Raw genomic sequence first — 13,326 nt, forward strand, 5'->3', positions numbered from 1 at the left:
TGAGACTACAGGTCCACTACATCACCCAGCTATTTTTAGAGACAGGGTCTCACTCTTGCTCAGGCTGGTGGCATTACTATTTTATGTAGTTGGTCAAGATCTCAGTGAGAAGGGCATCTGATATAAGACCTGCAGGAAATAAAGGTAGCAAGCCATTTGGCTGTGTTGGGGACAAGCAGCAGTCTAAACAAAGGGAACTATGAATGCAAAGGCCTGAAGGCTAGAGCCTGTCAAGTTCACTGAACAGCAAGCAGGCCAGTGTGTCTGGAGCAGATCAGACAATTCAAGGAGATGGGGTCAGGAGACTATACTAATGAAGTTCTTGTAGTAGTCAATTTATAGACAAGGAAAGGGAAATCATAAATGGAAAATGATACATATGTATAGATACTAGTCCCATGCTAAATCTAACTCGTTTCTTGGACTTTCTGTAAAAATGTCTCTGAAGCTTTTCTTTTCTTTTCTTTTCTTTTCATTTTTTTTTTTTTTGGAGACAGGATTTTGCTCACTTGCGCTAGAGTACAATAGTATCATCATAGTTGTCTACAACCTGGAACTCCTGGGCTCAAGGGGTCCTCCTACCTCAGCCTCCCAAGTAGCTGGGACTCCAGGCATGGGCCACCAGGCTTAGCAGATTTGTCTATTTTTATAGAAATGAGGTCTCACCTTGTTGCGCAGGCTGTTCTCAAACTCCTGGCTTCAAGCAATCCTCTGGTCTTAGCCTCCCAAAGTGCTAGGGTTACAACAGGCATGAGCCATCACGCCTGACTCTCTAGTTACTCTAAGATATGTGTGTAGTAGGTCTTCAGTATGTTTTCTTATTCTAAGATTGTTCAAAATCTTAGCCAGAAACCATATTAGCTCTATTTAAGCTACTTAGAATTAAGTCCTGTCTTTTACTGATCTTTTACTTAAGTAGAGAAAAAAAATAAATGAATAGAAGTGAAGGGGGTTTTATTCTGTGAGTATAGTTTGTTTCAGAGGTGATAATTGGCATCTGTTTTAAATCTGCAGGATCAAGGTACTTTTCCATTTTATATTTTTGGGATTTATTACTTTTTTCTTTTACAGGGTTTTTGTTTTCTAAGTTATGAGTCTAAAATACCTCTAGTTCTAAAGAAGATTGTAAGTTGTACAGTGTATCTATATAAATTTAAGATCTTGGCTCTGCGCCTGTGGCTCAAGCAGCTAAGGCGCCAGCCACATACACCTGAGCTGGTGGGTTCAAATCCAGCCCTGGCCACCAAACAACAATGACGGCTGCAACCAAAAAATAGCCAGGCGTTGTGGCAAGCGCCTGTAGTCCCAGCTTCTTGGGAGGCAGAGGCAGGAGAATTGCTTGAGCCCAGGAGTTGGAGGTTGCTGTGAGCTGTATGCAACTTCTATATAGTTACTTTTTTTCTTTTTTTTTTTGAGACAGAGTCTCAAGATGTTGCCCTGGGTAGAGTGCTGTGGCGTTATAGCTCACAGCACCCTCAAACTTTTGGGCTTAAGCAATTCTCTTGCCTCAGCTTCCTAAGTAGCGCCACATACATAGTTAACATTTTAGTACAAAATTTATTCTTGGTTTGGGAACTACTTCAGGTATCTTTTCTTCAGCACGCATAAAAACATTCAGCTAATTCCCCTAGTTTTATTATTAGTTAAGGTATTTTATCTGCTTCCCTATGCTGTCACACAAGTTCTCTTCTAAGTTCAATCGATACCTTGTTACTGTCTATGGCAGTACTGCTTTCTAAAATATGGTTTCTTAGCATTGGCACTACCAACATTTTAGATAAGATGATTATTTGTGGTTGGGAGATGTCCTATCCAATTTGGAATATTTAGCAGTATCCCTGGCTTCTTCCCACTAGACGCTGGTTGCACTCTCTGAGTTGTGGCAAGGATAAAATGACTCCAGAGATTGCCAAGGGCCACTGGGGGCAAAATTTATACCCAGTGTGAACCACTGCTCTGGAAAAAGACGATTTTAATGCCCTAGCTGACAGCTTATATAAATTACATCAAATATGCATAGTTTTGTCAATGAATAACTCCTGGGAAGTAAAATACCTTTGTGCGAAAGGACCTTAACGGATCCTGTGACTTAGGTTCATTGTCTATTTAAGAATCAAGGTCACTGTGCCACATACGCCTACAGTGTTACACAGGCAGATATCTCCAGTAGTGTATCTTAGGGTCAAGTTACATGCATGTATTCTTTTTGTGGCATCATCCCTTAAAAATTCAGTACTGATTTAGCCAAATGATAAAGGAATTTTAAGAGCTTAGGAAGTTAAAGCATCAAGTACTTTTACCCTGTAATGTTTTGTAATACCTCCCTTTGGTCCTATCTGGATAATAACAAATTGGTTTTATTCAACTTAAGTTCATATGGTATCTGAAGATCATTTCAGTCATTGCAGATTTAACACCCCAAGCTTAGAGTAGACAGATGGTGTATTTTATGAGAATTGCCATACATTTCAAGCCAAATGTTCCAGAGGCAAGTAAGTGATTATGAACCCTGTAAAAATAGTTAAGTTCTTTTGGCTGTTAAGGTCTGAAGACAATTAAGGTTGTATATAACTTGCTACTGTGTAACTCTGTATTTAGCTGTAGATTTCCCAACACAGTAATCTAGCTTCCTTGCCCATATGCTGTCCTAATAATCCAATTGATGGAAGTGGCAAGTTGAATCATATTAGATTAGCCAAAATTGTTTAGCAGTAGCATCAGGTTCCATACTTAACACTATTATTTTAAGTTTTAAAGCCTTGTGTTGTTTCACAAAAGGATTTAAGGTAGATATGTTAAGGTTTTAAAGAAAATGATAAGAGAACATCAACAGCAAGGGTCTGAACAAAGTAGTCTTGGTGTTTGACGTTAATTTGTAGCTTCATTCTACTTGAATTCTTCAATCAAAAGAAGAGATGATTCATAATGATTTTAGAATGGAACATCTCTTTTTTTAGCATATTAACATTTTTTTAATAATCAGTATCAGTAATTATTCAGTTAATAAGAGCCAGTTAAAGCAAAGAATCATAAAACATGTGGTACCTTTTTTTTGAACTTTCTGCCTCAAGCAGTCCTTCTACCTTGGTTTTCCATAGTAGCTGGGATTGCAGGCACAAGCAACCACATCTGGCAAAAGGTACTTTTTTGCTACCAATTATTTGATACAGTGTTCAAGACTTTTCTTTGAGTATATGTATGCTGACTATAGTTCTCATTTGGGGGGATAATGTATACCCTGGCACTGCCTGGTAAGCAGAACTGAAACTGTTAATGGAAGAGTTAAGAGTTTATTTTCTTTCTTTCGGATTAACATAAGAGTACATACAGTTAGGTTATGTTGTTTGCATTTGTTAGGTAAAGTCCAAGTTGCAGCTGAGCCCTTCACCCACATGGTGTGCCCCTACACTGTACCTGATAGAGATAAGAGTTTAGACATTGTAAGGCAAGTAAGAAGTCCTAAGGTTTTATGCACCCTTTTCCTATCTTTTAAAGTTTTCTTCTTCCTACCTAATACAACTTACTTTTCTCTCTAACCATACCTTTTTAAAGCATTCAGTTTGGTTTTACATCCTTATTTCATCATTTACATTATTTTAAGTTACCTTAGAAGATTTATGAGTACTGTTGGAAGTAACTGATTTAGGAATAAGCAGCTGAGGATCAGTAAACAACAGAAGTTAAAAGAATGGGCGTAGCAGTACATGAGTATTTTATTAACTGCTGTTATGCTTAGTGTTTTTTTGGCAGCGTCTCAGCCTGTCTACAGAAATGAACATGGCTACTGTATTACAAAGATCCATGGGGAGTCTTAACACAAAATTTAATGTAAATAATGCCTCCTGGAGTTATTGTGTGTACTAGCCCTGGAAATGGAGACTGTTGGTTAATATAGCTTAGTCTGTTTAGTCTAAATGCATGAAGAGCTTTTACTCTGTGTAAAAGGTAGGGCCTGGTAGAAAAGAGATTATAGCCTAAAAAGGTTAAATAAAATTTATTAACAGATTATCATGTAATGTTAATTTTTTTACATTGCTGAAATAGGTGGACAGCCTCACAAAAGGAGAAAGACCTCTGATGCAAATGAAACTGAAGATCATTTAGAATCTTTAATATGCAAAGTAGGAGAAAAGGTATGCAGCACATTAGGCATAGATTGTAATGGGTTAAGGGTTATAGTTGATTGTGCTTTGGGTAATTTCTCCCATTGAAAACTTGATGATCTTCTAGGCAAAGCTTGTGTTACCATGTATCTATATCCCAAACGGAATGCATGTTGAACCCCTTGGGAGGCAGATAATTGCCAGTTTTTAGTAATGAGTAATATTCGTGGAAGATGAACCTTAGAAAGGACCTAGAGTAGTCTGCTCAATTTATAAATGAATTAAACCAGACCTAGATACTTGAGGTAATTTTCCCAGAGTCAAAAAGTGAATTAGTAAGAGATGGAATAGAGCCCATGGAGTCATCCCATTTCTAATATTCTGCTATCCATTCATTGTCTTTTCATGGATTTCCAAAGAACAATAACTGTCTGAATTGATTTGTATCAAGCCTGTCATAGCTCCTTATACATGTAAGACTTCAACTTTTTATGATCATCTGGAAATTTTATTTATTTAGTTCACCAGTTGCCAAGTACTTGATGTACTTAATTTGTTGTCCTCTACAGAGTGCCTGCTCTTTGGAGAGCAACCTAGAAGGCTTAGCTGGTGTTTTAGAAGCTGATCTTCCTAACTACAAGAGCAAGATCTTGAGGCTTCTTTGTACAGTGTATGTATGCAAAAGATTTATGGATCCAGGTGATAATGTATTATCTACTCTTAAATGCTTTGGGAAATATTCAAAGGATGTATTCTTGATGTCATTGGCTTTCCTTCTATCAGGGCATCTATACAAATGGAATTACCTTTAGCCCTTTGGTGAACTCTTTTTCTTAGGAATAAATAGGACTAAAATTGAGCATTTTTCTTATATGGTTTCTTAGAATCATTTAAGTCAACTTTTTAAATGAGAAAGTAGATATTTTCTCATTTTTTAAAGCATATACATTAAAATGTATAAAATAGAGTCTAACTTTTTTTAATCATACGTATATATATATTTTTACTCACCATTATACTAATGAGAATTTAACTTACATTTTTAAACTGGTACTACCAAACAAATTTGAAAACTGATACCTCAAGTAATAATAGCTCTTCTTGTAAGACTGAAGCTACTTTCAAAGCTATTTAATAGGCATATTCTTTCTCGGAGTCAAGTGAGCTGGAACAGGGGGCAGCATTTAATTTGTGAGGAAATTAAAGCAGGAGTGTCTCTTTGAAATTGTGAAACAATCTCTCCTAGCGGTGTAAATAGCACTCTAGACTTTGTTGTTTCTCACATAGATGTGGACCACTCTGAATTGTTTGCCTTGTAAAGAATCAGCTACAACTTTACAAACAGGGGTCTTTGTAGTTCATGTGAAATTAGATCTATGAAGTATTTTTAAATTATGAAGATGACTTGTTTTAAGTTATTTTAGTTACTTCAAAATAATTTTTTAGTGCTTGCAGCTCATTTTTTAAATTTAACAATGTACACATAAACCAAAACTATCAATAGCTTTAATATGAACCTCTCATAGTTAAAGTGCATTTTATTTGCTGTATAATTTTTTAAAGAAATCTAGTTAATATTCAGGAAGTCAGATCCTTAGACTGAGAAATTACTGAGAAAAATACTTTTGCTACAATCATCATTCACAAGAGACCTTCTGTTTTGAAACCATTTATTAGAATGGAGTAGCATTTATACTTAAACTTTGTTAGAAGGTATGTTTGTTTGTTTAAGGTTGCACTGATACTACTTAGCAATGTTCTTTTTAATTTTTGGTTTTCAGAGGGCTTCAGGGAATATGGTTACTGTCAACACAAGTATTTTCATAAGACCTAGACCAGTGGTTCTCAACCTTCCTAATGCTACGACCTTTAATACGGTTCCTCATGTTGTGGTGACCCCCAACCATTATTTTCGTTGCTACTTGACCCCCAACCATTAATTTCATTGCTAATTTTGCTACTGTTATGAATCGTAATATAAATATCTGATATGCAGGTTGTATTTTCATCAGTCACAACCCACAGGTTGAGAACCGCTGACCTAGAGTATCCTTAATATTCTGCTTGGTCCCTTAGGAAAACATGAAAAGTAGAAGGGAATCCCTCTACTTAACCATGCATTCTTACTTGCTTTTCTTTTTGAGCTAATTTCTAAAGACTTGCCTTAATTAGGAAACATTTTCTTTTTCTAAAAGTTTATCATTGTTATCTTCTATACTTTTCAAGTAACTTTAATGAAATCAACACCCTTGCAGTAAGTGACTGCAATATAATCAAAGTTTATGTCAGAGTACAGTGGTAAAACTTGAATTATTTAACTGGTGGAAACTTAGTTGAAACTGGTTTTAATTCTCCATCTTTTCTAAGCAACTAGAATAGTACTTCTCAAAGTATAAGTCTGGTTCCATGACAATTGGTTAGCTAAGTTTAGAAACTCTGAATGTGTCTTCTTCCCACCCCCCACACCCCCCTTAATGATTCTGCATTAAAGAAGCTTGTTTCACATAGCATTTCTGAGATGTTTTACCATGGAAACCATTTTCAATAGAACTGCTATTAAGTTCCCCTAAACACAACTGAAGAAAAACTAGTCTGGTATTAGTTAGGTTTATTTCAGTGTGATAACTTCACAATTAAACTTTCTTAATTCCTAGATTCACTGACCATAATCAAAATGGAAAATTAAAATGGAAATTACAGGGCCACCGTCCACAGCTTTTCAGTGACAGTACATTTTCTAAAGAAGTTTTAAAGACATAGCTAAAAGTAATCCTGTTCCAAAGTTAATGAAATGATAAAAATTTTCTACATAAAATTTAGCAACTTAACATTATACCATTGTTTTGGGATTTCCTTGTTGTATTGGGTTCTCAATCAGTGCACGTCTGTTACCTGAGAAGTTGACAATTTATACAACATTAGTGGGACTACTCAATGCCAGAAATTACAACTTTGGTGGAGAATTTGTAGAAGCTATGATTCGTCAACTTAAAGAATCACTGAAAGCAAACAATTACAATGAAGCTGTATATTTGGTAAGTTTGTTTTTTTATTTGTTTGGGGCTCTTTTTGGTATGTTATGATCTAGAGTTGGGATGGACAGAGGAGGTAAACTATAACCAAATAATTTAAACACTCATCATTCACTCTCATAGCTTTGTAAACCCACCTTTATTTTGATGATGCTTCCAAGTCTCTGTTTCCTCTTTAACCTTTCTTTTGAGCTCCAGGCCTGTATTCCAAATACTACCTACATAGCCCTAAGATATCTTACTTGGATGTCCCTAAATTAATACATTATTCACACTTCCTTTCCGTCTGTCCTTTCCCCAGTTCATGTACTATATGCTGGGTAGCCCATTTAGAAAGCTGAGTGTGACTTTTTTTTTATAGTAGCTTTTTATTTTTAATACCTATTATGCCATGAATTCATAGGGAAAAGGTTCCACCAATTTCTTTCCACTGAATGTGACAAAGCTTGCTATGCCTATTATGCCATCAGGGTTCCCGCACCTTATGCTTCTATTCAGCTGGTTCTCTTGGTTATCTTGTATGCTACACTGAACGCCTATTATGCCATGAATTCATAGGGAATGGGTTCCAGGAGTTCAGGCTCCTTTCCGTTGGTTCTCACAAAATGTGCTTCTCTGAGTGGAGCAGGCTGGTGGTTCAGTTGAACCCAGGTACCTTTCTCTTTGGCTTCCTTCTTTTTCTGATCATTTTCCTTCATGTGTTTTAGGAAGCTATCCTGGCTCTTATTATGCTTAATATGCTCAATACAGTATGCTTAATCTGCTTGGCAAGACTCTGGCCCTTGTTTGTTTACAACATTGCAAACAGCACAATGGGTAACATTGTAGACTCTTCAAGTTTTGCTGTGGTAATATTTATCTTCCTTTTGCCCCCTTTTTCATATGTATCCCCAAGTTCTGTTAATTCTACCTCCTAAAGTTTTCTCAAATCTGTCCCTTCTGTCTCTAGGGCCTCTAGCATAGTTCAAGCCTTCTTTCTCTTGCCTTTAACAGCCTCAATATTGATCTTCTTGCATCTAGATTTTCTGCCTTTCACAGTGGCACCAGAGTGGCCTTTGTATAAATAGGCTCTGCTCCTATTTAATTCCTTAATTTTTTTATTTCCTTGCTTATTTTTTATTTTTATTTCTTTGCTTTTTTGTTGTTGTTGAGACAGAGTCCCATCCTATGCCTCTGAGCAGAGTGCAGTGGCGTCATAGGTCACTGCCACCTCAGAATCAGGCTATGGGCATCTGCTGCCTCAGCCTCTGGAAGCTGCTGGGATTACTTACAGGCCCTCGCCGCAGCACTCAGCTGGGTTTTTCAATTTGAGGGGGGAGTCAGGGTCACATTTTCACTCATTGAGGGGGGAGTCAGGGTCACATTTTCACTCATTGAGGGGGGAGTCAGGGTCACATTTTCACTCAGGCAAGTCTCAAACTCCTGAGCTCAAGCAATTCTCTCTCCTCAGCCTCCCACAGTGCTGAGATTATAGGCATGAGCCACTGCACCCAAAAAATCTTAATTCCCTCCCATTGTCTATGGTAGGTGGTCTTAAAAGCCTGCTGCACAAGATGATTCCTTGGATTGCAGGAAGTAAATATTAGAACTGTTATGTTAAGTGGAAATGAAAGTAAGTCTTACTAATACTTAATACATAGATAGTGATCCAGTGTATTTTATAAACAGATATGCATGTGTTGAAGATATGTGATCAAATTGTTTTTTACTAAATACATTAAAAGGTTTGGATGCCCATCAGCCTGTAGGATTAAAATTCAGACTCTAATCTGACCCTTTATGGTTGCCCCATCTATTTCTCTATCCTTGACTTCTATATACCCTCCAGCAGTATCAAAATTCCTTGATTCCTAAATGTATTTTATTTTCAAACCTCTCTGCCTAGAAAGCCCATCTTGCTCACAACATGAGAATTACTTTTCTCATCCTTTATGACCTAGGCCAGTTGTTACCTCCTTTATGGTATTTTCTCCTACATCCTTTGTTGCTGATCCTAGAGAACTCATATTACCTTTTAGTGTAGGAGTCATCCCTTTGTGTTGAGTCCTCTATGGCAGTGACTTTAATAGTGCTTAGCAGTGGCACTAAATAACTATCTGTTCTATAGTTTCTGTCTGCATAAGTTCAGTGGAAATTATTCATAGACACATGGAATAGGAGATGATAGTTTGAAGGAGCGAGAATATTTTAAAGTCTGGGTTTTTAATATAGTGTAGCATGAAAACCTCAACAGTATTTTTTTAACACAGTCTGTCGCAGCTAGTTAACTCTGTCGTAGCACAAAAGGAGCATAGCCAATATGTAACTGAATGAGCATGACTGTTCCAATACAAGTTTACTTAAGGACACTGAAATTTGAATTTCATATAATTTGTGTTGTAAAATATTCTTTTGATTCTTTTTTTGGCAAATATTAAAAAATCTACAAACTACTCTTAGTTCATAGGCTATACAAAAACTAGGAAGTGAGCTTGTAGTTTTTCAGACCCATTGTTTAGACCATAGAAGGTTGCTTATTTTGTAATTATTATAAAAGACATTTGGATTTAATAGTAGAAATTGTTTGCCCCTACAGGTCCGCTTTTTATCTGATCTTGTGAATTGTCATGTGATTGCCGCCCCATCAATGGTAGCTATGTTTGAAAATTTTGTAAGTGTAACTCAGGAAGAAGATGTGCCTCAGGTAAGAAAACCCCTTATGCTGAATCCTCTCCATATAATACCACAAATTTTTTACTGGTAACCCTTTAACAATAAACAAAAGATAATAGCAGATAATCATACTATAACTTCTTGGTATCTAAAAGTTAATTGGCATCCTGGTGAGTTCTTATGACATTTCCACCTTAAAATGGTTGTGTCTAGTAAGGTTAGAACTAGCATATCTGAAAATGCTCTGAATGAGTCAGATGTGTTATTTAAATCTTATTAAATAGCTTTCTTAGTATTTTATTCAAGAATAAGTAAAAATGAAAAATTAATTGGTGCTGGTTTTAAACTTACCTTTTTAAAAATCCTTTAGGTGCGACGAGACTGGTATGTGTATGCATTTCTGTCATCTTTGCCCTGGGTTGGAAAGGAATTGTACGAAAAGAAAGATGCAGAGATGGACCGCATCTTTGCCAACACTGAAAGCTACCTTAAGTAAGGGCACAGCTCATAGTACTCTCTGTTGTTTAGGTAAAGGGTATCTTACTGATACAATGAATGTGTTATACATTTTGTCTATTGGTGATACACTGTAAGTTTGTCAAAAAGAAACTGAGTTCCTGAAGGTGTTTTGTATAGTGCTCTCCTTCTACTGTTGTAGCTCCCCTGACCTCAGAGTCACCAAATGTGTTTGCTTACTTTGCCAGTGTGAGGGAGTTGGTAACATAGCCTCTTAAAACACCCTAGTGTGATACCACAGTTCCTCAAATATTTGTATGGGCACAAATTACCTGGGTACTTAAAATGCTTGGACCCTGACCCCTAGACTTAGTGACTATTTGGGAGGCAGATTTAGCCATCTGTACTATTAATATATTCCACAGGTGGAAAACTGCTGTCCTCGTACATACTGTATATTTATTTGTTTCATGTCAGTTAATTCTAAACCAAGCTCTTAAAATAACAGTTCTTAATCTCTTACCTAGCCCATACTTCTTAAGTAATACAACATAATGACACATTTCAGTTAAAATAGTCCCGTATCTTCCCATTGTCCGTGTCTCCCAAGGCAATGTAAAAACTCGCTTTATCTTTGTAGATGTAATACTAATAATAAGCCTTGTTAGTAAACTTATGCTTGATTGCCCAGTGGCATGGTCATGGTTATGTGTCCCTGACGTTTTTTGTAGATTGATTTTACTATAAGTTTCATTTTGTATTAAGGTACTTCTTTGGATAACTGTTAATACCTACTTGGTTGGTTATAAATAAAGCTAAAAGTCTGAGAATCTTTTGTGTGTGTGTGTGTGTGTATACACACATATATCCTTTCTCTTTTTTGTACAGATGATAGTCTAATGTACACAGTGTTCTTCACTTGCTTTTTTTCTTACTGCAACTTGAATTTATTGCATAAAAGTATAAGGCTGTACCTCATTCTTTTTAACAGTTGTATAGTATTCAGTGTTTTAATGTACCATGATTTCTTTAACTGGTTCCCTGTTGGTAGACATTTAGGTTATTTCTAGTCTTTTGTTGTTTTAACAATGTTTCAAAGAATATCTTTGTGTGTGTGTGTGTGTGTGCATACATCTTTGTAGTGTGTGGAAATATGCTGTATTTATGGGGGATGTGAAATCTTAGAAATGGCGTTATTGGGTTGAAGGTTCTGAATAATTTTAATTTTGATAGATTTAGTCAAATTGCCTTCCAAAAAGATTGTACCAATTAACTTCTCTGCCAACAATGTTTGAGACTGAATCTTTACCTACACCTTGACGATGCAGAGTACATTATCAAAACAGTTGATATCTGCCAGTCTAATAGGTAAAAATTATTTCATTGCTCTAATTTTCACTATATTAATTATGAAACTGACTGAGCATTCTTTTACACTTTTAAAAACCTAAATCTAGACTTTCATTTTTATCTTTAGAAGACGCCAAAAGACTCATGTGCCCATGTTACAGGTATGGACTGCTGATAAACCACATCCACAAGAAGAGGTAAATTGATTTCTGCCTCTTGTATACACGTAGTCAGCTCTTGAGTAGATTCTTATCTCTGTAACATAGCAAACCGTTTCATTTGTACATCTTAGCTATGTTTCTACATTTCATGTCAGGGATCCACCTCCTTATAGTCCTAGGCTTACAATGTACTCATGTTTTTGCTTTTGGGTTTTTGTGAGGCAAAAGTCTCACTCTGTCATCCAGGTACAATACAGTGGAGTCATCATAGCTCACAGCAACCTCAAACTCTTGGGCTCAAATGATCCTCCGGCCTCAGCCTCCTGAGTCGCTAGGACTACAGGTGCATGTCACCATGCCCAGCTAATTATTTTGGTTTTTAGTAGAGATGATGTCTTGCTTTTGCTCAGGCTGGTCTTGAACTCCCAAACTGCTTGAGCAGTCCTTCAGCCTTAGCCTCCCAGAATGCTAGGAATATAGGTGTGAGCCACATGCCCGATCCACAGTGTATTTTTAATAAATATTCCAGTGTAATTGAAACATCCTCTTGTTCCGAAGGATTCTAGCTATCATAGCATTGACATTTTTTATTTAAATGTTTGATTTGAAGAATGGAAGAGGAAACAGCTTCAAGCAGATAGGTTTTATAAAATAAGTAATTAAACAATACAGATGGGAGGAATAAGTTCTAGTGTTCTGTGCCATACTATAGGATGACTATAGGTAAGAAAAATGTATTTTTTCAGCCAGGTGCTAAAGTATCAGAAGGATATTGAACATTTTCAACACAAAGAAATGATAAATGTGTGGCATGATGGATTGTAACAAAACTATGACCCATGAATATACAATTTGTTAATTAAAAAATTACGTAATTAACCAAATAAATAAAAACGTAACACCCTCTTTTGTACCATTTTTAATTGTACATTAGCTTATTTTGGTAGCCTTTGTGAATTTTTATTTTGTGTAGTCAAAATGTTATTTTATTTATTAAAAATTAATCTGTCTTCAGTATTTAGATTGCCTGTGGGCCCAGATTCAGAAATTGAAAAAGGATCGCTGGCAGGAACGGCACATCCTAAGACCTTATCTTGCCTTTGACAGCATCCTGTGTGAAGCACTACAGCACAATCTGCCTCCTTTTACACCACCTCCTCACACTGAAGATTCAGTGTACCCAATGCCAAGGGTCATCTTCAGAATGTTTGATTACACAGACGATCCTGAGGTATGTTACTAATAAAACTTCCTGGCTCGGCACCTATGGCTCAAGTGGCTAAGGCGCCAGCCATGTACACCCAAGGTGGCTGGTTCAAATCCAGCCCGGGCCACCAAACAACAATGATGGCTGCAACCAAAAAATAGCCTGGTGTTGTGGCAGGCGCCTGTGGTCCCAGCTACTCGGCAGGCTGAGGCAGGAGACTCGCTTGAGCCCAGGAGTTGGAGGTTGCTATGAGCTGTGATGCCACAGCACTCTACCCAGGGGGACAGCTTGAGGCTCTGTCTCAAAAGAAAAAAAAACAACTTCCTAAATAGGGCCTGTGTTACATTATACTTGCAGTTTAGTCT

The 13,326-nt window shown here is 36.8% G+C and overlaps 1 protein-coding gene across 2 annotated transcripts in view; it reads left to right on the top strand.

Moving 5' to 3' along the window:
- NCBP1 (nuclear cap binding protein subunit 1) overlaps positions 1 to 13,326 on the top strand; it is a 39,240-nt gene that overhangs the window by 2,846 nt on the left and 23,068 nt on the right. The window contains exons 2-8 of one of the 2 annotated variants that reach the window (XM_003785156.3): positions 4,045 to 4,133; positions 4,673 to 4,773; positions 6,982 to 7,138; positions 9,711 to 9,818; positions 10,158 to 10,279; positions 11,721 to 11,790; positions 12,770 to 12,985. In XM_003785156.3, coding sequence (XP_003785204.1) covers positions 4,045 to 4,133; positions 4,673 to 4,773; positions 6,982 to 7,138; positions 9,711 to 9,818; positions 10,158 to 10,279; positions 11,721 to 11,790; positions 12,770 to 12,985 — 863 coding nt within the window. The remainder of the gene's footprint in view (positions 1 to 4,044; positions 4,134 to 4,672; positions 4,774 to 6,981; positions 7,139 to 9,710; positions 9,819 to 10,157; positions 10,280 to 11,720; positions 11,791 to 12,769; positions 12,986 to 13,326) is intronic. The other variant, XM_023510523.1, reaches the window with a different exon arrangement.

The sequence above is a fragment of the Otolemur garnettii genome, unplaced genomic scaffold, assembly GCF_000181295.1.
Source record: "Otolemur garnettii isolate 467f Iridium unplaced genomic scaffold, OtoGar3 scaffold00014, whole genome shotgun sequence".
NCBI lineage: Eukaryota > Metazoa > Chordata > Mammalia > Primates > Galagidae > Otolemur > Otolemur garnettii.